General features: G+C 36.2%; 1 protein-coding gene across 7 annotated transcripts in view; it reads left to right on the top strand.

Moving 5' to 3' along the window:
* The window catches only part of LOC123540106 (DENN domain-containing protein 3-like), an 83,736-nt gene extending 60,086 nt beyond the window's left edge, over positions 1 to 23,650 (top strand). For 6 of the 7 annotated variants that reach the window (XM_053526292.1, XM_053526293.1, XM_053526294.1 and 3 more), the window contains 9 exons: positions 3,479 to 3,675; positions 5,110 to 5,225; positions 6,242 to 6,387; positions 6,910 to 7,049; positions 8,320 to 8,438; positions 10,415 to 10,540; positions 13,337 to 13,455; positions 14,258 to 14,284; positions 17,725 to 23,650. In XM_053526292.1, the coding sequence (XP_053382267.1) occupies positions 3,479 to 3,675; positions 5,110 to 5,225; positions 6,242 to 6,387; positions 6,910 to 7,049; positions 8,320 to 8,438; positions 10,415 to 10,540; positions 13,337 to 13,455; positions 14,258 to 14,284; positions 17,725 to 17,881 (1,147 nt within the window). In that variant the 3' untranslated portion in view covers positions 17,882 to 23,650. The remainder of the gene's footprint in view (positions 1 to 3,478; positions 3,676 to 5,109; positions 5,226 to 6,241; positions 6,388 to 6,909; positions 7,050 to 8,319; positions 8,439 to 10,414; positions 10,541 to 13,336; positions 13,456 to 14,257; positions 14,285 to 17,724) is intronic. The other variant, XM_053526296.1, reaches the window with a different exon arrangement.
* The last annotated feature ends 1,926 nt before the right edge of the window (positions 23,651 to 25,576 follow it).

The following is a 25,576-nucleotide window of genomic DNA, read 5'->3' as shown; positions in this document are numbered from 1 at the left end:
AAGCTTATTGGAACCCCTCTCAAGTCTGCTTCCTGGCGAAACCAGTACTCGTGTCATATGAGAAGTCCTAGTTGTGACCGCAGTGGGGCTCGAACCCACCTTAACGACTAGACCACCGCTCCCTTTGTTCTCTTAGTTACATTTAGTACATTTTATATGCTCAGACATAAAGGAGGTAAATCATGAAAAAAGGAAAGGAAATAAATTCAAAAGCTACCTTTTGAGAACGTAAGCTTGAAACTCACTAGAACAGGAATAATATACATGTAGCAGGTCTTTAACTGCTTACTAGTATGAAACATTGTGCTGCTGTTGAGTGTCTTTTTAGCTCATCTGATTTTTTGAAAAAAAATGATGAGTTATTGTCATCACTTGAGCGGTTGTCGGCGTCGGCGTCGGCGTCGGCGTCTGCGTCGGCGTTGCCTGGTAAAGTTTTATGTTTAGGTCAGCTTTTCTCCTAAACTATCAAAGCTATTGCTTTGAAACTTGGAATACTTGTTCACCATCATAAGCTGACCCTGTATAGCAAGAAACATAACTCCATCTTGCTTTTTGCAAGATTTTGGCCCCTTTTGTACTTAGAAAATATCAGATTTCTTGGTTAAGTTTTATGTTTAGGTCAACTTTTCTCCTAAACTATCAAAGCTTTTGCTTTGAAACTTGGAATACTTGTTCACCATCATAAGCAGACCCTGTACATCAAGAAACATAACTCCATCTTGCTTTTTGCAAGAATTATTGCCCCTTTTGGACTTAGAAAATCAGTTTTCTTGGTTAAGTTTTATGTTTAGGTCAGCTTTTATCCTAAACTATCAAAGCTATTCCTTTAAAACTTGCAACACTTGTTCACCATCATAAGCTGACCCTGTACAGCAAGAAACATAACTCCATCCTGCTTTTTGCAAGATTTATGGCCCCTTTTGGACTTAGAAAATATCAGATTTCTTGGTTAAGATTTTTGTTTAGGTCAACTTTTTCTCTTAAACTATCAAAGCTGTTGCTTTAAAACTTGCAACTCTTGTTCACCATCATAAGCTGACCCTGTACAGCAAGCAACATAACTCCATCCTGCTTTTTGCAATAATTATTGCCCCTTTTGGACTTAGAAAAATCATTTTCTTGGTTGAATATTATGTTTAAGTCAACTTTTCTCATAAACTATCAAAGCTATTGCTTTAAAACTTGCAACAGTTTTTCACCATCATAAGTGGACACTGTACATCAAGAAACATAACTCTATCCTGCTTTTTGCAAGAGTGATGGCCCTTTTTAGACTTAGAAAATCATGTTAGGACAATATTTCTATTATACAAAAAAAATCAGATGAGCGTCAGCACCCGCAAGGCGGTGCTCTTGTTTCAATATTACTGTGTCATAAATAAATTGTACACACTTCGAGGGTTTTGAGCAAAACTAATCTATCTGCTTCTATTTCTATATGAAGATAGACCAGTTTGGCACTAAGCCTTCGATTTGTCATTTACATAAATTAATTGAACTGGGTGCACATTTAGGGTTTTGTAGTAATGGTGAAGGTGTTTACTGACAGGTTTAATTATTGTATTTTTTCTCACAAAACATTTATTGGTCTACATTATAGAGAAAGAATGATTGCATGAAGACATACAGAACATGTAAATGTATTCTTACAAGGCAAAATATTTGCTAAGATATTCAATACATTTAAAAAAGTGTAGTTATTTTAAGTTACTTTCAGTAAATGTGTTACAAGAAAGACTAAGGGCTGAAGAATTTTGAATGTAAAGTTTGTAGGCTCCTCAAAATGTTTTTAGCTCACCTGTCACAAAGTGACAAGGTGAGCTTTTGTGATCGCGCGGTGTCCGTCGTCCGTCCGTGCGTGTGTGCGTCCGTGCGTCCGTAAACTTTTGCTTGTGACCACTCTAGAGGTCACATTTTTCAAAGGATCTTTATGAAAATTGGTCAAAATGTTCATCTTGATGATATCTAGGTCAAGTTTGAAAGTGGGTCACGTGCCGTCAAAAACTAGGTCAGTAGGTCTAGAAATAGAAAAACCTTGTGACCTCTCTAGAGGCCATATATTTCACAAGATCTTCATGAAAATTGGTCAGAATGTTCAACTTGATGATATCTAGGTCAAGTTCGAAACTGGGTCACGTGCCTTCAAAAACTAGGTCAGTTGGTCTAAAAATAGAAAAACCTTGTGACCTCTCTAGAGGCCATATATTTCACAAGATCTTCATGAAAATCGGTCAGAACGTTCACCTTGATATCTAGGTCAAGTTCGAACTGGGTCACGTGCCATCAAAAACAAGGTCAGTAGGTCAAATAATAGAAAATCCTTGTGACCTCTCTAAAGGCCATATTTTTCATGAGATCTGTATGAAATTTGGTCTGAATGTTCATCTTGATGATATCTAGGTAGTTTTCAAAACTGGGTCACGTGCGGTCAAAAACTAGGCCAGTAGGTCTAAAAATAGAAAAACCTTGTGACCTCTCTAGAGGCCATATATTTCATGGGACCTATATGAAAGTTGGTCTGAATGTTCATCTTGATGATATCTAGGTCAAATTCGAAAGTGGGTCACGTGCCATCAAAAACTAAGTCAGTAGGTCAAATAATAGAAAAACCTTGTGACCTTTCTAAAGGCCATATTTTTCATGAGATCTGTATGAAAATTGGTCTGAATGTTCATCTTGATGATATCTAGGTCAGGTTCGAAACAGGGTCATGTGCGGTCAAAAACTAGGTCAGTAGGTCTAAAAATAGAAAAACCTTGTGACCTCTCTGGAGGCCATGTTTTTCAATGGATCTTCATAAAAATTGGTCAGAATGTTCACCTTGATGATATCTAGGTCAGGTTTGAAACTGGGTCACGTACCTTAAAAAACTAGGTCAGTAGGTCAAATAATAAAAAAACCTTGTGACCTCTCTAGAGGCCATACTTTTCATGGGATCTGTATGAAAGTTGGTCTGAATGTTCATCTTGATAATATCTAGGTCAGTTTCGAAACTGGGTCACGTGCGGTCAAAAACTAGGCCAGTAGGTATAAAAATAGAAAAACTTTGTGACCTCTCTAGAGGCCATATTTTTCATGAGATCTTCATGAAAATTAGTGAGAGTGTTCACCTTGATGTTATCTAGGTAAAGTTCAAAACAGGGTCACGTACCTTCGAAAACTAGGTCAATAGGTCAAATAATAGAAAAAACCTTGTGACCTCTCTAGAGACTATATTTTTCGATGGATCTTCATGAAAATTGGTCAGAATTTTTATCTTGATAATATCTAGGTCAAGTTAAAAACTGGGTCACATGAGCTCAAAAACTAGGTCACTATGTCAAATAATAGAAAAACGACGTCATACCTAAAACTGGGTCATGTGGGAAGAGGTGAGCGATTCAGGACCATCATGGTCCTCTTGTTTGTTTTAGATAGGAACACAACATTTCAGTTTATAGCAGTAAAAGGGAAATGATAATTTTTTTATTTTATACAGCGGGCAGGAAAATTGCACTACACACAGTCAGAACACGGAAGCTGCTGCAGAGAAACTGAGTCACTTCTATTGTCTATATAGGGAAGGAAAACACCTCCTGCCTCATGATACGCAAGACACATTGCAAAGGAAAATAGATGTGAACATTGGAGAGAGGGAGAGTAAGACTGTGCATACACTACTTTATACTGGAGGAGGTAGGTTTTCCCGCTGCTAGGCAACATGAGTCGTTACCTCTTATGTACAAACTCAGTCATTCAAATGGAGTCAGTTGTTATTTTGCATGATTGCATGCTTCCGAAGAATCTTCCTGTTGATTATGTTTTATCATTATTTCAATATCTTGAATTGTTTTAGCTCAAATAATTAGGTCACTTTGGTTGGATGGTAAAATATCAGATGCCCCTTCAACGTTGGTTTGAAGAATTAAACATCCTGAGTGAGGCTGACGGTAGCATGCATTTCCACTGCCGTCCATGAACGGGCTCAATCAAACCGAGCCTGCAACATTTTCATTTTTGTCATGTTGAGTGACCTGTGGAGTTTCCACTTTTTCTATTGAACCCATATCGTCGTGGGGCAAGTGATTTGAAGTCAGGGACATTAACCACTCAGCCACGGAGACCCCTGACCTTCTTTGTATTGTTGTGACTTGAAACCCAATAAAATAACCATTGTACTTGTGCATCTGGTTATCTAACCTTTATGTTTACTTTATACGTAATAAACACACATGGATACAAGCAAATAATGTAGATACATATTTGGTTAGTTCTTGTCAGGTTTGTTACTATTCCTATTTTATTACGCCACCTTTCAAGAAGAGCGGATATATTGTTATATTCATTGTCTACAGTCAGCCGGTCAGCAGATCATCTTGTTTCTGGTAAATAACTAGAAAAAAGGTTGGTCTCACAATGGTCAATCTTCATAGAATACTTGCTTGTAGTCAGAAAATGACCTCTTGTTTGTAGGTTAGTAGGCCGAAGATTAAGTCATAGTTACCTTGAGACTTAAAAAAGGTTTCATTGCAGTAACTAAAGAACACTTTGGCTCGCTGTCATATAACTTCATTGGGTGATTACCTGTGACCAGTAGAGGATCCTTTAATCTGCTAGCATAGCTCCGTAGGGAAAAACGCAGATTTGTGAGCCCGTGGTTTGTGAGTTTGATCTCTGATCGAGGTGTTTATTCTCTGTGACGATTTGATAAACGACATTGCATCTGAAATCATTTGTCCACTTCTGATTCATGTGGGGAAGTTGGCTGTGGATGACAGGTTTGTACTGGTACAGAATCCAGGAATGCTGGACAGGTTAAATGTCTGAATTACTTCTGAAAACTAGCGCTAAAGCCAATACAAAAGACAAATTAATGTTCAGGTCAAAAGTCAAGGTTACCTAACTTGTAGACTGAAAATGGCTTTCCCCCAGTAAAGAACATATTAGCTGTCAGTCTACGGTGGATGGTTCCCTTTAGTCAGTGGATGACCCATAGGGAACAAAACTTGATACATGTACTAGGAGATGCAGGTTTTAGGAGTTTAGAAAACATGAATAATAAGTGAATGATGTAATATTCTCTGCCTCCAAAGCGGCTTCATATAGATTTTTTGTTGTGTTTTCTTTTAGATGAGCATATTTCACCTCGCCTCTGGTGTGGTTTAAGTGATGGCAGGATCAAGGTTTTTAATGCTGTAACATGGACGCTGGAAAGTGAAATAATAGTCGAACTAAAACGATGTGTGGTAAGTTGTGTTTTAAAGCAGGCAGTTTATTGCGGCTTGTATCAATCAGACAATTTCTTTTCAAACTCTTTGCATTGTTCGGATAGCCCCACATGGCAGGTTTAATAAGTCATTGTAAAGATAAAAATTGTTTTAGAAATATGTGTGATGTTGAGCATGAATATTTTTTTTTACCTAAGGATTCTCACTTTTAGTATTTTTGTTATTAAGTAAAATGTGTGCATGCCCTTCTTATTTCTGTATAGAAAATCTGACTACTACCGATTATTGGCCGCAGGAATATTCTTCTGTATGATCATTATACGGTCCATTCCCAATTTTGTGCAAATGGGGGCATTTTGGCCTTTTTAGGACCCACTGCAGCTTGAAATAGAATACCTGTAAACAACTTTTTCTCGATGAACGGCTAGTTTGATCTTTATCAAATATGGCCTTTAGCATCATTGTAAGATTCTATGAAAATCTAATTTAAATGGGGGTGCTTTGCCAGCCATAGGAGCCACTAGAGCTAAAGTGGAAATACCTTTAAACAACGTCTCATGAAAGGCTTGATGAATATTCTCAAAAGTAATGGTCTCATTGTAAGGTCCTCTCCCCAAAATGGGCAAATGGGACACTCGACCCCTTTAAGGGGCTACTATGGCTATTAATATAGAAATATCTTTAAACAACTTATTGTAAAATATCTTTAAACATCTTATTGTAAAGAGGCCTTCCAAAACACACTCAGTCTGCTCCAATTGTCTATATGTATTTTTCGACTAAATTTTTAAGACCTAAGAAGCATGTATTGTTTGAACTGTTTGTCATCTTTCACATTATTTTTTTAATTATGTTTACTAAACCTCTGGAACTTTCAACACCTGGAGCATATTGTGGTCCTCTTCCAAAGTTGCACACTTTGTAGACTGTTTTCGCTCTGAAATCAAGTGAGCGATCTATGGTCTTGATGGCCCTCTTGTTTTATGTCTTAGTGATTGAAGCACATTAATGAAATGACCTTATTTTTTCATCAGGCTTGTCTAACAGCTGTAGATGACAACCATGTTTGGGCTGGTGCTTTTGGCATATACATCTTAGATGCGCGCACTCTCACATGCACGAAGACACTGCTTGAACATACAGATCTGGTTGTGGATATTGTTTTGCACGATAATAATAGGTGACTTTCAGCTGAGATAGGGTGAATTATAAGTCCTTCATATTTTGATGGAACTAAAGCATGGCTAGAACTATTTGAAATAAAGACTCAAAACAGCTTTATAGTTGATTTACCTGGTAAGATTAGGGTGCGTGCAATGTAACTAAATTCTAACACGGCTCGATACAATTGTGAGTTAAACAAAGAAAAGGGTCGAGCTCTGCAATAAACAAAGGTTGACGTGCAGATCGGTAATAGAGCATATTGAGGTAAGATTGCCACATTATGACCGGCTCAAGAGACTCAGATAAATGAAGCATGATTTTTATCAAAAAAATTCAATGAACATTTAAAAATGAAAACAAGGTCTTCTTGTGGTTTATCGTTAGATGCTTAGATATTTAACAACTCGGATTTACACTCTTGGGTTTCTGTTCCTCCGCATCTGAACTCTGAACCATGAAAAATCAGGTGACAAACCCTTAAAGGCTTTGATTATTTGTTTGGTTATTTGACTTTCAGCATATGATTTCTTCATTACAGATTTGTTTATACTGCTAGTCTTGATGGAACTATAATAAAATGGAATGCACAGAAACTGAGTCGCGCAAAAGAGAAAATAATATTGAAAAGCTTGCCAAGTTTGCGATCTTTGAAGGTCTACAAGGACAGACTCATTTGTGGTGAGACAAAATTGTCATTCAGCATCAAGGAACTTTATATTAGCTGTCTAGCATACACAAAACAGTCTGAAGTAGATTTATTAGGGTTAAATGATTCTTTGCTTTTGACTTGAATATATATATATTAAGAAGACTTTGAAAAACTGGAAGTGATAGCCTAACTTCATTTATCAGTAAATAATAGAATTTGGCCCGGATCCGGCATACGGAAGGGTAAACCTAACCACTAATAAATAGTAACATTTGCGTTAGTTCATAAAAAAGATCAAATATATGAACAGGTCTAAATAAGGTAATTAATTCAGTTAAAGCTGGAAAGTCGCAATATGACCTATCATGTGTCGGTGCGACGTTAAATCCAACCAAAAAAAAAAGAAAAAGAAAGAAATTAATTCAGCTTGAAATTACATTAATCATGTACATAGCCATATTTCAAAAGCGTGTATTTCATTTAGGCGTGTAACTTTAAAACTTTGAGAAGTTTCATTAAAATCTACTGGAAAATGTGATTATTTTTCCGTAAACGCCCATTATGAATAACAGTCTATTAGAAAATCATGTGCTTGACCCTATCTTTCCCAGGTGAAATATGGACCATGGATAACGCGGTCACCACGGTTTTTGATGGTCTTCCATGTTTTATCATGATCAGTTATCAAAAACAATGAAAAACATTCCAAGGCAAACTAACGACCATGGTTGACCACGGCCACCAAGGTTTTTGATGGTCTACCATGCTTTTTCATGGTAAGCCATCAAGTACCATGAAAACAGTAGTCAGTGCATGGTTAACAGTATTTGACGACTGCTAAAAGCTGTGGTACCATTTAACAAAACATTGTCGACCATGGTTTTCCATTGTTGTATGGCCATAAACTCCATGATAGTAGTCCATGGTAGTTCATGGTCATCTGACCATCATTTTCGCCTGGGTTTGATTGTCTGAATTTTCTTAATATTTTGAAGATGTTTAAAAAATGGTGTTTGTACGAAATTCTGTATTGTAGAGGAAATTTTGATCTGAACATGCATAATTACCTGTGAAATAACACTAGTGTAATTCAGTAGTAGCTTCATGATTTGATTTGATTTTAAGTTATAGGTGTTCTTGAGAGGTAATGAAAGGCCATATACTAGTAGTCTGTCTATATTTCATATATCCCATGGCATAAATAACTGATGCATGTTAGGATGTGTATAGTAAAGTATTGATGAAAGCCTGCCAAGTTTATTAATCAGATTTTAAGTGGAGCAAGTATTATCTTTTCAGGCAGTTGGGAAAGTATAGTGATTTGTGATTTAGAAGGATCTGTACTGAATACCCTGAAAGTGAAAGAAAATGAAACTGTTGTAGCAATAGACAGTTTCACAGTGTCTGGAAACGGAGAGGTACGTTTAAATGTAAAAAAAGACTTCAGGCAGTTGGAAAAGTATAGTGATCTTTAATTTAGCAAATGTTCATGTTTTGAAGGATCTGTACTTAACATTCTGCAAGTGAAAGAAAAGGAAACTGTATTAGGAATAGAAAGTTTCACAGTTTCCGGAAATGGACAGGATTTATTTTTTATATCTTTGTATAAAGGTTATCATTTCGAACAGTAATTACTGTATTGCTAGCTAGCAGTGTGTGTTGAACTGATTTACCGTCGCAGCCAGTTATACAATATGGGTGAACATGGTAGGTTGTTGTCAGATAATTGTCATTTAAAACATTTATATCATTATGACCATTTTGATAATGGAAAGGCGTTTCCGTCCGCCTTTCTGTCTGTCAGAAAGTATAATAGCTACAGCAAACTACATAACTGAGCACTGGTTGAGAAAGATCTCTCTTTTTTATGAGTCATTAGGTCAAAGATCAAGGTCACAGTGACATGGAGACTGAACAGAGACTCCAAGATCAGGGTCACAGTAGCCTGACTATATGTCTGTAGGTTTTCATTTCCTTACGTCTTTCAGACTTTACACAATGACTACTTGAGGAAGATCCCTATTGACTGGGTCAGTGGTTCACAGGTCAAGGTCATAGAGATAGCCCTATTTTATTTGTTTAACTATCAGCTGAGTTCAGTTTCTTCCAGTCAATCCTTCCCCACCATACATAAGTACAGACAACTTTAAAGTAGCTTATTGCCAATATTACTGCTCTGTCCCATTCTGCACATAAACTGGCGTATTATGCCCCATTGGGCGGAGCTCTTCTTTCAACTAAATTTGGAAGATGGATATTAAGCATCGGACTTAGTAGATCAGGAAATAATTGTATCACATCTGTGTATTACATTCAGTTTGAATCGTTGATGTATTGTTGCATATGTGTTTCATTAGGTTTTTCTTTGCATGATGTTTTCTATAGTTTACATATCGCGTATCTTGTAACTCACTTAAGGAATTGGTTGGTGCCTGTGAATGTTTGGATTAATATACCGCAATGCCCAGAGACTTATTTGCAGATTTTATCGAAACAAACATTCATTAACGATATTCTAGCATAATCATGTAAAAGTTAAATTAAATAAATATATATGGACAAGCATTCATTTCATTTCATTTGTTTTAAGTATTCAGAATAGTAACGTTTTACCTTTTAGTCATGGAACGCATATATCTAAAAAGTGTGTTAACAGCATCTTATCTCCGTGTTAACACACGTTTACACACACTTGTTAAAACACCCCCTTGAAAAGGACATTCTAGCATAAATCTCCCGTGAACGTCATGTCCATGGGGTGTTTTAACAGAAGAGTAAACGTGTAAATAAGGAGGTCGCATGCTGTTGATAATTATACCTTTCTATATATATGAATATGGTCCATAACAATACGTAATTTAAAAGTTAATTTTGACCCTATAAAGCGAAACTTAAACGGGTTTGAGAGGAATGAATGCCTGTCGACAACAAACACATTTAGTTTTCTGCTTGAACAGCGGCGGTGACGCATGTGTGTTTACTGTTACAGGACGAGAGGATCCAGCGGGGAGCTGCATTTAGAAACATACGCTATATAATTATGCTTGTATATAATGGCAGTTTGATTCTAGATTGTGCAAAATTAGTTTCTTTGTGGTGATTTTCGCAGGGAACCATTCTTACATTGTGTCCAGTTTACGTTCCATTTTTATTTTGTTTGTCCTAATTTATGTTCTACTTAGCATGTATATCAACACTATTACTATTTCTTTTTTCTTTAGGGGCGGTTCTGTCTTTATTTTGTTCTGTTGGGATGCGGTTCTTTGGATCTTTGTCACTTCTTTTCTATGACACATCTAGTATCTCCGCTCCTATCATTTGTATTTAGTCGGGCTAGAAAGCCTATGAGACTATATTATTAAACTGAATGACATGAAGCTTTTCTTATCTATAGGTATGGACAGGCACAAGAAGGGGAGGGAAGATATATATTTTGGACATCTCAACTGGAGAGTTGAAACACATGATAACCATAGACAAATGTAAAGGCATCAGTAGTATGGAAGAAGTCGATGGCAGGGTATAATGATAATTATGTCTCCCCCCCCACCCCCCTCCCACTGTGGGAGACTTATTGTTTTTGCCCTGTCCGTCCGTACGTCACACTTCATTTCCGATCAATAACTGGAGAACCATTTGATCTAGAACCTTTAAACTTTATAGGGTTGTAGGGCTGCTGGAGTAGACGACCCCTATTGTTTTTTGGGTCACTCCGTCAAAGGTCAAGGTCACAGGGGCCTGAACATTGAAAACAATTTCCGATCAATAACTAGAGAACCGCTTGATCCAGAATGTTGAAACTTCATAGGATGATTGGTCATGTAGAACCACACCCGTTTGGACTTCCGGTCCCCATAACAGGTTGAAGAATTTGGACCCTTCACCTATAAAAAACAAGTGGGTGGGGTACGGATTACATAGGATAATCCATACGGGGTAATGTTACATCGACACCGACCTACCTAGACGATCGCCTGATTTTCAAGATGGCGGACAAGGGGGACAACTCCTTGCAAAGGGAAGGTAATTTACAAAATGGCGATTTGCGCCAAAAAGGATTGCGCATGCGCAAACAATAGGATATTCTCGGACTTTATCATAGGACGTTACTTAAAAGTGGTTCCAAAGGTGGCTCCAAAGTGTGTATAAGTTGATTTCGGGTCGCGTCGCGAAATCTATTATCTCAGTTATTACTAAATGGATTTGATTCAGACTTAAAATAGATGTTCCACCTTATCACCCACATCATGTGACACAACTCTGACACCAAGTTTTCATGAATTATGTCCCCTTTTACTTAGAATTTAAGGTTAATTTTGTTGTAATTTCACTATGTCTCAGTTATTACTATATGGATTTGATTCAAATTTAAAATAGTTGTTCCACCTCATCACCCACATCATGTGACATAAGGTGCTTAACTCTGACATCAATTTTTTTTATGAATTATGTCCCCTTTTACTTTAAATTTAAGGTTGATTTTGATGTATTTTCACTATATCTCAGCTATTATTATTATACCAGATTTATATAGCGCCCTTTTCATGATCAATTTCACGTTCAAAGGCGCTTTACATAGTTCAAATGCAGTCACACAGGGCGCATAATTCATCCTCTACTAGTACAGACACAGAGCGATCTGACCAGAGGGACAGAGTGAGACAAAGCCCCCACAACAGAGAGATCAGAAATCAGATACAGGCTTGTCCGGCTAACTTAGCCTAGCTCGTTGCGAATAGACAGCCTGGTTCTTTAACGTGCCCAGTGTATAGCACTGATACACACAAGGATTGCCTGAGTTCCTGACCAGTACACCTCTAGTTGGGTGGAAAACACTGAAAAGCATTTCTGAAAATTCCCGAGTAGCTGCCGGGGATCGAACCCCCGACCTCAGGATTGGAAGGCCAGTGTGCAAACCACTGAGCTATCCGTCCACCATTATTACTCCATTATTACAAAATGGATTTGATTTAAACTTAAAATAGATGTTCCACCTCATCACTCACATTATGTGACACAAGGTGCATAACTCTGACATCAATTTTTCATGAATTATGCCCCTTTTTACTTAGAGTTTAAGGTTAATTTTGATGTATATTCACTATATCTCAGTTACTACTGAATGGATTTTATTCAAACTTAAAATAGATGTTCCACCTCATCACCCACATCATGTGACACAAGGTGCATAACTCTGACATCAATTTTTCTTGAATTATGTCCCCTTTTATTTAGAATTTAAGGTTAATTTTGATGTATTTTCACTATATCTCATTCTGATTGGCTTAGAGCCAAAGGGAAGTAACCTTTTTTAACTTTTGTACTGAGTTTATCTTCATAGGATGATTGAACAGGCAGAGTAGATGACCCCTATCGATTTTGGGGTCACTCTGTTAAAGGTCAAGGTCACAGGAGCCAGAACATGGAAAACAATTTCCGATCAATAACTTGAGAACCACTTGACCAAGAATGTTGAAACTTCATAGGATGATTGAACATGCAGAGTAGATGACCCCTATTGATTTTTGGGTCAGTCTATTAAAGGTCAAGGTCACAGGGGCCTGGTCATGTAAAATCATTTCCGGAAAATAACTTGAGAACCACTTGACCTAGAATGTTGAAACTTAATAGGATGATTGGACATGCAGAGTAGATGACCCCTATTTATTTTGGGGTCACTTTATCAAAGGTCAAGGTCACAGGAGCCAGAACAGTGACTTGAGAACCACTAGGCCAAGAGAGTTGAAACTTATCGGGTTGACTTGACATGCCGGGTAGATGATCCCTATTGCAGCCAACCATAAGTGTCTCTTTGACTTTCGCTCCTGACCCCTATTGACTTCTTGCCTATAGGACTTTGCATTGGGGGAGACATGCACTTTTTTACAAAAGCAATTTCTAGTTTGAAATGTTTACATCATTTGATAATGGTTTATAAGATTACGAACTTATATGATAAGCATTTAACATTTCAGTCGTTTAGTACTATTTAAGAAATATCAGTCAAGGCAATTTGGTTCAGTGGCATAATTTACGAAGCTAGTGAATTTGAAACTAAAGTGGAAAGATTTGGACCAAAATCCTTTAATCGTTCGTCTATTCGCAAAAAGTTTGATTATGTAAAACATTTGTGGTTACACCTGTAGATGTTAAAAACAGCCTATGAATAAAGCGTTTTAAAAGATAACTTGTGAATAAACTTTCGTGAAAGAAACCACAGGCTCCTAATTGTCAAAAAATGTGTATTGTGGAATATGCCCTTTTTATTTATTATCGCTTTTCAGATGCAAACTTGACACAATGCCATTTCTTTCAGATCTGGACAGGGACCAAAGACGGCATGATCTACATATACGATATAAATAACAGAAGACTTTGGAAAGAGTTGCAGGGTCATGACGATGCTGTTAGAGTATTGTGTGATATTAGAGATAGGTAATGCCTCTTGAAAAAGAATGGTTATCATATGTACATATATGTCACTTTCATTTAATTACTACAGTTTTGATCATCATCATTTAATCAGTATCATTTTTACTGTTAAAGCAGTTCTTGATTATATTCTGTCACCTTATGACAAAAAAGGTATAATATTGAGCCGTGCCATGGGAAAACCAACATAGTGGGTCGTCGGCCAGCATGGATCCAGACCAGCCTGCGCATCCGCGCAGTCTGGTCAGGATCCATGCTATTTGCTAACAGTTTCTCTAATTGCAATAGGCTTTGAAAGCGAACAGCATGGATCCTGACCAGACTGCGCGGATGTGCAGGCGGGCCTGGATCCATGCTGGTCGCAAACCCACTATGTTGGTTTTGTCATGGCACGGCTCATATACATTTTATATTGAAAGTATAAAACGCTAAATGTTAAATGGCATTTTCTTGCAATATGTTCCGTAGCCATGAAGTAAATAATATAATTTTGTGTCTGTTTCTGGTTCGTAATATTCCAAGTCATTCTCTGGGAGTGTTTATGTACATGTTGTATAAAATAGAGAAAAAATGTAAAAACATAGGTACATAATCATACCTCAAGGACAGTGAAATGTAGAACTAAGATTTTACTCAAGATGAATTCACACAAAGATTTTCATATTAATGTTGCAGGATGCCAGTGAACAAGAGTACGTAATATACAATCTGAAAGTTCAAATACTTACTTAAACTGAAAACTTTCTTGTGTTAAGAGTTACGGTATCTGTTAACAGACCTTTAAATGAATGTACATTATAAACAGGGCACATGTTGGATATTCGTATGTAAGGTAAAAACAATGATAACCTATTTCTCTCAACATATACTGAAACGCTTTCAACTCAAAATGCAGTTTTATACCTAATAGTTCTCTATATTATTTATTTTTATTGAAACGGAGGAATGCTTATTTTTTAATATTCGTGTCTTAACACAAAGCAACACGATATTCGGATCGCGGAGTCGCGTGTTCCATCTGTGGCGAGAGGCATGTGTTCTTCGAGGCAATGTGGTAAAAAAGACATTGTGCCTAAAATCATTCTTCCATCTCAGACTCGGATGGAAAATTTGGCAGATACTTCCTGAAAACAAGTTAGTACTGGTACAGAATCAACTCGTAAGGTTGCTAACTGGTACACTGCTACAATTGGCGCTTACCCACCCTCATCAGAAACAAAAGATAGAGATTGTTATAGATTTTTCAATCTGCAGAAGGTATAATGCTTTAATGCACGCCCTCTTAGCTCAATATTGAGAACGCATATCTACGGATCGCTAGTCGTGAGTCCGATCCACAGGCAAGGCATATTTTCACCGTGACGATTTGGTAAAAAAAAGACATTGTGTCTGAAATCATTTGTCTTCCACCTCAGATTCATGTGGAGTAAGTACATGCTGATAACAGGTTAGTGCTGGTAGAGAAATCTCTGGTAAGGTAACTGCCCGCCGGTACTGTACTGGTTCACTGTTACAAATGGCGCTTACCCATATACAAACAAAAGACGAATATATTTTAGTTTTTTCAAACTTCAGAACTTTGTTGGTGTAAAACTTGCTTACAAAATGTTCGACTGAGCATTAAATATGCTTTTTCTGATGATTTACTGATTGTCAAATTGATAAAAAAATTAAAGCAAGTTGAGTAAAAGTACATCTCTAAGTGATTATACCGCTGTCTTGTTAAAGTTTGTACTATTCATTGAAACGTAGCTTAGCTGAAATCGATTCAGGTATCCATTGGCAAGAACTGGAATCATTTTAGCTCACCTGAGCAATGCTCATGTGAGTTTTTCTGATCACTCGATGTCCGGCGTCTGTCTGCCGTCTGTCTGTTTGTCGTCTGTTGTCTGTCAACATTTAGCTTGTGTATGCGATAGAAGCTGTATTTTTCAACTGATCTTCATGAAATTTGGTCAGAATGATAACCTTGATGAAATCTAGGCCGAGTTCGAAAATGGGTCATCTGGGGTCAAAAACTAGGTCAAATCAAAGAAAAACCTTGTGTATGCGATAGAGGCTGTTTTTTTTTTCAATTGATCTTCATGAATTTTGGTCAGAATGATTGCCTTGATAAAATCTAGGGCAGGTTGGAATATTGGTCATCTGGGGTCAAAAACTAGGTCACTAGGTCAAATCAAAGAAAAACCTTGTGTATGTGATAGAGGCTGTATATTTCAATTGACCTTCATGAAATTTGGTCAGAATGATTGCATTGATGAAATCTAGGTCAAGTTAGATGATGGGTCATCTGGGGTCAAAAACTAGGCCACTAGATCAAATCAAAGAAAAACCTTGTGTATGCGATAAAGGCTGTATTTTTTCAGTTGATCTTCATAAAATTTGGTCAGAATGATTGCCTTGATGAAATCTAAGTCAAATTTGAATATGGGTCATTAGGTCATATCAAATCAAATACTTGTTTAAACTCAAGAGACCACATTTTTGGTCCAATTCTTATGAAAATTGGCCAGAATATTTGTTTCCATGAACTCCCTAGGTCAAACATGTTTACACTGTTATAGTGCGTTTCTCAGGTGAGCGACCTAGGGCCATCTTGGCCCTCTTGTTTATCATTATGATAGATCATTGGTTTGATCAGTACTCCGGGTAGTTTCTATTGTCGTGAAAATTCCATGTGTCGTGAATCAGATGTGGAGCAATGCTTCGAACTTTAATAATTTATTTTGAATAACGTGATATTCGTATTTAAGTAATTAAGCATTGGTTTTTAAAGCGTTTCAGATTCAAAATACAACCACCCCTGTCCTATTACTTCCTGTATTAGGGTCAAGATGTAAACTGTTTTTAATGTAGTGAAAGCCCCTTTTTCAAAATTTCTACTCCACACCTAAAAGGGATATGCCTCCAGATGTATGGGTTTATTTCTCCCGAAATTTGAATGCTACTTTCACTTTTGTCATTGTAAATAAAAGTAACAGTGAAGTGAGTTCTAATTATGCACTGGGCATTCATATTGCGCGTTTATATTAAAAAAATACTTACTCTGTAAAATGAAAGGAAAAGCTCGCAACTGGACATAGAAGACATTTTGCTGTATACTGTATCGTAGTCATAAATGTCAATTTGATGTTCTTTGTTTAATCCATGCTGATAGTATTATGTTAATCTGGAGGCATTCCCCTTACTGAGACAATGGTTAATTTTCACATTACAATGAAATGAGGTTTGGTAATTAACCACATTGTTTGATACCTTTTTGGTGTTATTGGCGATTATAAGTAATAACTCGTTACAGGTAATCTTATATCACGTTTGTTTAAAAATGGCGCGTGATTTAGACTTAAATGTACGAATTGCTTTGTGAGTTTATGGAAGGTTATGTCACTGAGGTGCAAATTATGACTAGATTGTGACACGTGGCTCTGTCCCTATTCTGAATATTTAGAATGTGGCTATGGCATATTAAATGCTGAATGAATCGTAAATTTATGTACATTCGTATAACAAGGCATTCAGTTGTGTTTTTGTTTGCTTTGTAAAACACAAGACATGCTTTGTGAAGATATACACAGTTATTTTGTCACATTGACCTTTTTACACACAACTGATTTGCTAACGCTTTTTTTAAAAACACAATTGACCGTACAAAAGCGCAAGACTTGTGTCTTTTCTTATATAACCTTCATCATCTGATTCTCCTACCCGGCTTTCAGCTATCACTTTCTAAATTTTCAACACATGGATCACGCATATCACGTATATTCACATTATAAATATCGCCACAAACATGTCCAAATACATGGCGTGTTATCAAGGCACAATATAAATTCTCCTCCACCACTGTTCTAAGTATTACACGAACCGCCATGTGGCTAACAGAATAGAAATCACAAGATTATGCAGTAGTGGGTATATGTCAGCGGTTCCAACGTTAGAAGTTATAAGGATAATTATTTTTCTCTAATTCGGCACGAGTCGTTTCAGTTTTATGGTCATGTTTACATGTTAAGGCTAACTGGTTGATTTAGGCAAAATACGCTCATTAACAACTTCTCTCAGCTTATTTTTGAGATCAGGTGTAGTTTTTTTTTTCGAATGTTTAGTGTCAGTTTTTTAACTGTCCGCACATAAACATATTTTACAGTCATTATTTTTACATACTGATTTGCACGTTTTGTTTGATGTAAAGTCTCTCACGTTCTGTTCTGTTATGTGCATGTAAGCATGTTTTATAATACAAGTCTGCAGCATATATTATTATTGTTTCAGGTATATGATCTCAGGAGGGGGCAGCATGGATGGACGTGTTTGTATATGGAATGCTACGGCGGAAAGATTATTAGACTCATCCGACGAACACACTTTGGAAAAAATTGTGTATGAGCGAGAAAAGAACCGCTCAAGCAGGACTGCGCATAAAAAATGAATAATTAGTTTAAATTGAAAGTGACATCTTAGCATTGTTGCGATATACATGATTGTCCAGATTCTGTCGTCGGATATGCAGGTTCTCAAACTAAGGTCTTGCGTTAATCGAGTAAATTTCTTATTGCATTTAATATTATGATAAAAAATGTTTCGTGGTACTAAAGTCAAAACGGCGCGTAACGGCGTTTGGCAGTGGTCATAACGTTATTCTGAGAGAGTAGGATGGAAACATTGTAAAATAGAGGTGGACAGTTATTTTAGGAACAGTAACAAAAACATACCTATGAAAATCCATAGCGCACAATCTCAGGGAAATTTGTGTTGGAGACAAGATTGCTGAAATATCGCTTTCTTCGGTCATTTAACCCGTCTCTAAAGGTCACTTCTTAGTTAATAAATGCATTACCTAACACATATTCCACCCGTATTTGATGTTCGTCGAAATATTCCATACTGTGCCTTTATAGTATCTAAATTCGATTTTAGTTTTCTTGTTTCCTTGTTTTTAGATTTTATGTTGTAAGTAACACTTGATTTTATTCAGAAGTCTCCATTCAATGCCTGTGGAGTTAAACGACCTTATGTGCAGTTCGTGACTATTTGTTGGGTTTAACATTGCACCGACACAATTATAGGACATATGGTGACTTCATTTCATCACGAGTGTGCACCTGGGTATAACCACCGACCTTCCATAAGCCAGTTGGATGGTTTCCTCAACTCATCACTAAGAGGATAAAATAAATTATTAAGGATATAAACTGAAATATAAAGTTGGTTTCAAATTTAAGCCCGCTCGTGACGAAATAATGCACGAAGGGGCACCTGGGATCTTCCTCCATCATCAAAGCCGGAGACGTTAAACTCAACAAAATAAATAAATAAATTCAAATTTAAATGGTCAGTGTATATTTTTGCGAAAATACTCATACTGTTTGATATGCTTTAATAATTACACCTTTAGCACAATGTATATGTTTTTTATCTAAAGTAATACTTATCATACTTATTGAAGATAGATTTCAAAGAAAAAGTAGAGCTATTGCACTCGCCCCGGCGTTGGCAATGCCGTCGCCGTTAAAGTTTTTGATAAAGTCGAACATCTCTCACTGTTACTATCAAAGCTATTAACTTGAAACTTAAAATAGTTATTTACTATCAAAGTCTACATCAGGAGAAACAATCCCCATGACTCTGATTTGAATTTTGAGCTATGCCCTTTTAACTTATTTTTTTTCTGAAAGTTTTTTATAAAGTCAAATATCTCTGTTACTATCAAAGTGTTTGACTTAAAACTTAAATATTTATTTAATATCAAAGTCTACACCAGGAGAAACAATTTCCATAACTCTGATTTTAATTTTGACTGAATTATGTCCCTTTTTAACTTACATTTTGGTTAAAGTTTTATAAAGTTTTTACTGGCAAAACTTTAATTCGAAAAGTCAAGCGCACTGTCATCAGACAACTCTCGTTAAGTTTGCAATTGTGTAAGCTATATAGTTTTAATTTTATTCTGCACATACCGCGTTGTGAACTTTTTCTTCAGTGGTAAGCTTAAGTAAAAATGTGAGATATTACAGTTTTCTTACAACTTACATTAGGTAATCCCGAATAACTTCCTCAGAGTGGGATTTATTTAAACCGTCATGTGTGATTTGGCTGCCGATTTCACAGCACGACTAGCTCAAATCCTTCAAACTGAAACTCACATACTTGATTTGATAAAGCAAAAGGGTCATCAAGTTAAAGGTGGTCTATCAGCATGATCAGGTTTTGTTCTAGTAATGGATAATTTTCGAAATCATTGTAGAAATTTTCTATCCAGGCTTACAACCAAATTAGAGTTATTTTAACATACTTTGCCTGCGGAATGGTCTAAATATAAGAACGTGTGTACTTTTTGTCAAAGCTTTATGTTAACAGATATATTGGGCTAAAATCCGTTACAATGTAAAATTTAATGTTATCCATCCCTGTTGCCCGCATTGGTTGTTTACAGGCAATTACGGAACTTGCCTTTTTGTACATATTGTTGAATTATGATCATACCTATCAAATGTAACACTAGAAACTGTATTTAAAGCGGTAGAAATACACATTTGTTTAGCTCGACTATACGAAGTATAAGGAGAGCTATCCTACTCGACCCGGCGTCGGCATCTTTCCGCGTCCCTTTCTTGTTTTTTTTACACTCTCTTTTTTCTACTTATCTCTGTAATTACTTGATAGATTTGATTCAAACTTAAAATAGTTATTCCTCATCATCACCCACATCATCTTACTATAGGCCATTACTCTGGTACCAATATTTCATGATTTATCCCCCCTTTTCACTAAGATTTTCAGGTTAAAGTTTTGATGCACTTTCACTCTAACTCTGTTATTACTAAATGGATTTGATTCAAACTTAAAATAGTTGTTCAACATCATCACCCACATCATATTGCACAAGGTGCATAACTCTGGCACAAATTTTTCATGAATTGTTCCCCCTTTTTTCTTAGAATTTCAGGTTAAAGTTTTGATGCACGTTTACTCTATCTCTGTTATTACTGAATGGATCTGATTCAAACTTAAAATAGTTGTTCAACATCATCACCCACATCACATGACACAAGGTGCATAACTCTGGCACAATTTTTTCATGAATTATTCCCCCTTTTTACTTAGAATTTCAGGTTAAAGTTTTGATGCGCTTTCACTCTATCTCTGTTATTACTGAATTGATTTGATTCAAACTTAAAATAGTTGTTCAACATCATCACCGACATCATATGACACAAGGTGCATAACTCTGGCACAAATTTTTCATGAATTGGTTTCCCTTTTTACTTAAAATTTCAGGTTAAAGTTTTGATGCACTTTCACTCTTTCTCTGTTATTACTGATTTGATTTGATTAAAACTTAAAATAGTTGTTCAACATCATCAGCCACATCATATTGCACAAGGCTCATAACTCTGGCACAAATTTTTCATGAATTGTTCCCCCTTTTTTCTTAGAATTTCAGGTTAAAGTTTTGATGCACATTTACTCTATCTCTGTTATTCCTGAATGGATCTGATTCAAAATTAAAATAATTGTTCATCATCATCACCCACATCATATGACACAAGGTGCATAACTCTGGCACATGTTTTTCATGAATTAAGCCCCCCCCCTTTTACTTAGAATTAAAAGATAATTTGGATGCATTTTCACTATATCTCAGTTATTATGAAATGCATATTTAATTCAAACTTGAAAGTAGTTGTTCCACATCGTCACCCACATCATATGACACAAGGTGCATAACTTTTGCGACAATATTTAATGAATTATGCCCCCTTTTTGTTTAGAATATACTTATCTAGTGTTTGATACACTTTATCATTACCTCTCTTATTACTTAATATTTTTGACTCAGGCTATTGTGCAATATCTTCATCCACCATTGGAGTTACTCCAGTGACAGCTCCAGTTTCCTCAGATGTGCCCAGTTTCTCTATCCAGCATCGAAATAGTCGAGCGCGCTGTCTTCTGTGACAGCTCTTGTTAAGTAGATGGAGGTATGTAAAATGTAAAAAGAATAATAGAATCTGTACGAAGGTCCATTGGAAACACAGAAAGCAACCAAGCAAAATAATAGTAGATTCGGTTTGATGAAAGGTAATTGACATGCAACACCCATCATGCCCCCTAGCACCAGCTTAAGCGGAATTCTGTTACAGAGATAATGAATGGACTTCATGGTGCCAAAGGACCAGAAAATATAACAGCACTGAATCCATTTACGGGGAGCCTTTTTACAGCCACCACACGACACTTAAAACAAGGCTGTTGTGATAGTTTACATACTTTAAACAGGATCTAACACTATGTAATAAGAATTTGTTTAAATATACCTCTAACAAAGTATGTGAAAAAAGAAGGTGGCATAAAATGTTGCTCATGTGTCATTGGCAAACCTTTAAACATACGGCTCTTATCTGTAGTTAAAGGGATTTTTACTGTTAGTTGTAAATTTATGAAATTAGCTTATTATGCGTTTTATATTTACATATCAAATCGACTGTTTTCTAACTTTCACGTTTTGTAGAAATAGTTGTTCTATTTGTTTCTATTTTAAAATGAGTTGAAGATTTCTTTCCTGCTTATATCTAGTATGGGTATGGTGTTGCTAGTTTTAATAATATCTGATAATTAACAACCACGAAGTGCTTTATTTATCTTATACTTTTTTTCAGTTTCATATGTGTCCGTTACAATACATTGGTCCTAAGGTTATGACTTCTTTTTTTTTGGACACTTTTTACAACGAAACTAGTTCGAGGTATTTCAAGACTCCGCATATCAATGTACCTTTATTCTTAACTGATTTACTATGAGCTAACAATTGATTACTATGAGCTAACAATGTGGAGAAAGACACATGTGCCTTTCCGGGCATTAATTCTTCCCCGGTGGCCATAGATCTGTAAGCTAGCTGGATGGTTGTTCTACGTCCCAAGCGAGGATCTACCCCACATCCATAAGAGGCAACTGATTTGAAGTCCGCGACTTTAACCACGGAGGCCCCTGACTATTTTAATAATCAACATGCAATTTAAAAAAACACAATTTTACAGCGTATTCATTGATGAATGTTGTAGTTTATGTTATAAAGTTTTCCTTTACAAAATGGCTTGACATCTCTGACTTTATACCTGCCGCTAGAGGTTGAAATTAGGCAGAGAGCATAAAACTAAACGATTATCTAAGCCTATGCACCTTTATAAATCAGTATTCGTCTGACTGCTTAAAACTGGATAGAAGTAATAATAATTATAATAATCAATATCGTTAACACGTTAGGAAATATGCAAACAAATAAATCTTATTTCAAATGTGGCCTTATGAAATTAAAGAAAGAAAGCAACAACAATATAACATGTACCATCAAAAAAAATGTCTATAATCGCTGAAACAAACAAAGCAACTTGCATGCAGTTAACAATTACTACATGATATAACCGACACAACAGGAAAAGAGAAGCATTTTGTGAAATAAATTCTTTCTACTGATCTTTAAAAAAGATATTGTGTTAAATATTATTAAGATTAGACTATTTACGTTGCGAAAAGTTATAGGTGTATTATTCCAAAACCTGTGATGTTTCATGTATCTACTGTAAGAATTATGAAAAATATTGCAAAATATATCAAGGAGGCGTTAGAATGGTGGATTTGTGTATTATGTATACTATAAAATAATATAAATTCGTGGGCCTGAAATTTCGTTTTTTTGTCCAAATCGGGTATTTCATGGGGATGTAAATCGTAGATTTCATATTTTAAATTTAGGTGAATGGGAATATTACTTGTGTACTTGGATTTATTTTCTTAAATTACCTCAATTAAAGAAATCCACGTAATTAGTTCCCCATGAGAATATTAACAATTTTACAATATCCACGTCTGTTGTTGGAAGAAAAATGTTCGCATTTATTATTAGATGTTTGTTGATTGTTTTTTTTATTTTTTTATTTAACTGCTTTTATAATGTACAGTCAGGCAATTGTGCTTTAAATAATATTCAAACCGGATTGTGTTGTAACATTATTGATATTATGTGAGGCAAACTTCCACATTTTGATACATTACTTTAGAAGTTATGTCGGACTTGTTGATATTAATTGATATCTTTGCAGCTTATAGTTCTACCATGTCGTTGACGAACAACAAAAGCAACATATCATAAATACATATATACCGAATGATTCTGATGAATAAACTACCAAAGTTTCTTTGTTTCTGTTGAATTTTAGATAATCCTAGTAGTCAGTATTTTAACTTGAATAACATTTCCAGAGAGCTGTGGTAATTTTGAACTTGTAAAATGAAGATACACATTACATATACACTACAAAGTAAAGTTGTATTCTATATTACATATGGCTTAGGTAGGAGGTGTTTCTTGGACAGCAGCAGTGTCGACTATGGCCAAAAGTTATGTACATCTTCCTTTTTTAGCTTAGCAAAGTCATGGATTATTTCTTGGATGCTGTTTAACACACATGTGATGGCGATACATACAAGCTAAGTAGATACTTGCTTAACTTTATTAAGGGTCTGTCGAGAGCATTTCTTGTTAGAGATGTGAAAACTTTAGCTAATTAAATCCAGGTCTAATCGATGCAAACTGTGAATGCACAAGAAATATTTGGATATAAACGTATAATGGTTGAAACATTATATAAATATTGCATGCGTTTGTGCGTGTGTTAGAAGGAATTGTGAGCTCAAGAACTATGTCAACCGAGACGACAGTCGAAATATCTGCTACTCTCCAGCAAAACCTAATATATTTTTTTAACTATTTGCTATTTACATGGCTTACTTAAAGACCCACAACAACCCGTTTACCTACCCTCCCCCCACCATATCTTCATAATATCAACAAACAACACATCATGTAAAATTACCACCAATACAGTTATTCTATGGTGGGTCTATAATATTTTCTAATTGAAAACAAAAAATATACTTTTAGACATAAAGAGCAAAACCCTTAAGTCTAGTTTAAACTTGTGAGCTTCTTGGGTGTTGAATCATGATGTTACAAATACATATACAAATTGTTTATTGGAACTAAAGTGATACATAAAACAGTGTTTTCCAGGGCATATACTAAGCAAACAGCATACCATTAACATAATATGATTAACGAGTACTTTCAAGAATAAAGAAAGAAAATGAAATAAAAAAAAACTTGAGCAGTTATCAATACAATTAATAATATACCACAAGTATCTAAATCATATTCATGGACATATTTTTATGCCCCCGAAGGGAGGCATATAGTTTTTGAACCGTCTGTCGGTCTGTCAGTCTGTCGGTCTGTCCGCAATTTTCGTGTCCGGTCCATATCTTTGTCATCGATGGATGGATTTTCAAATAACTTGGCATGAATGTGTATCACAGTAAGACGACGTGTCGCGCGCAAGACCCAGGTCCGTAGCTCAAAGGTCAAGGTCACACTTAGACATTAAAGGATAGTGCATTGATGGGCGTGTCCGGTCCATATCTTTGTCATCGATGGATGGATTTTCAATTAACTTGGCATGAATGTGTACCACAGTAAGACGACGTGTCGCGCGCAAGACCCAGGTCCGTAGCTCAAGCAAGGTCACACTAGAGTTAAAGGTAGTGCATTGATGCGGTCGTCATATCTTGTACGTGAGATTTTCAATAATGGCATGAATGTGTACCACAGTAAGAGATGTGTCGCGGCAAGACTGGTCCGTGCTCAAAGGTCAAATACACTTAGCGTAAAGGTGTTCATTGTGCGTCGTCAACTTTATCCAGGATGGATTTTCAAATAACTTGGCATGAATATGTACTACAGTAAGACGACGTGTCGCACGCAAGACCCAGGTCCGTATCTCAACGGGGAAGGTCAGACTTAGGCGTTAAAGGTCATTTTTCATGATAGTGCATTGATGGGCGTGTCCGGTCCATATCTTTGTCATTCATGCATGGATTTTAAAAAAAAAACTACGCATGAATGTGTGACACAGTTAGACGACGTGTCGCGCGCAAGACCAAGCTCCGTAGGTCAAAGGTCCTAAACTCTAACATCGGCAATAACTATTCATTCAAAGTGCCATCGGGGGCATGTGTCATCCTATGGAGACACCTCTTGTTTCTGTCCTTTCTTTATCACCAGGAT

Source organism: Mercenaria mercenaria, chromosome 16 (genome assembly GCF_021730395.1).
Source record: "Mercenaria mercenaria strain notata chromosome 16, MADL_Memer_1, whole genome shotgun sequence".
Classification (NCBI taxonomy): Eukaryota; Metazoa; Mollusca; class Bivalvia; order Venerida; family Veneridae; genus Mercenaria; species Mercenaria mercenaria.
The sequence above is the reverse complement of the archived record's forward strand: the minus strand, read 5'-3'. Positions and strand labels throughout refer to the sequence as shown.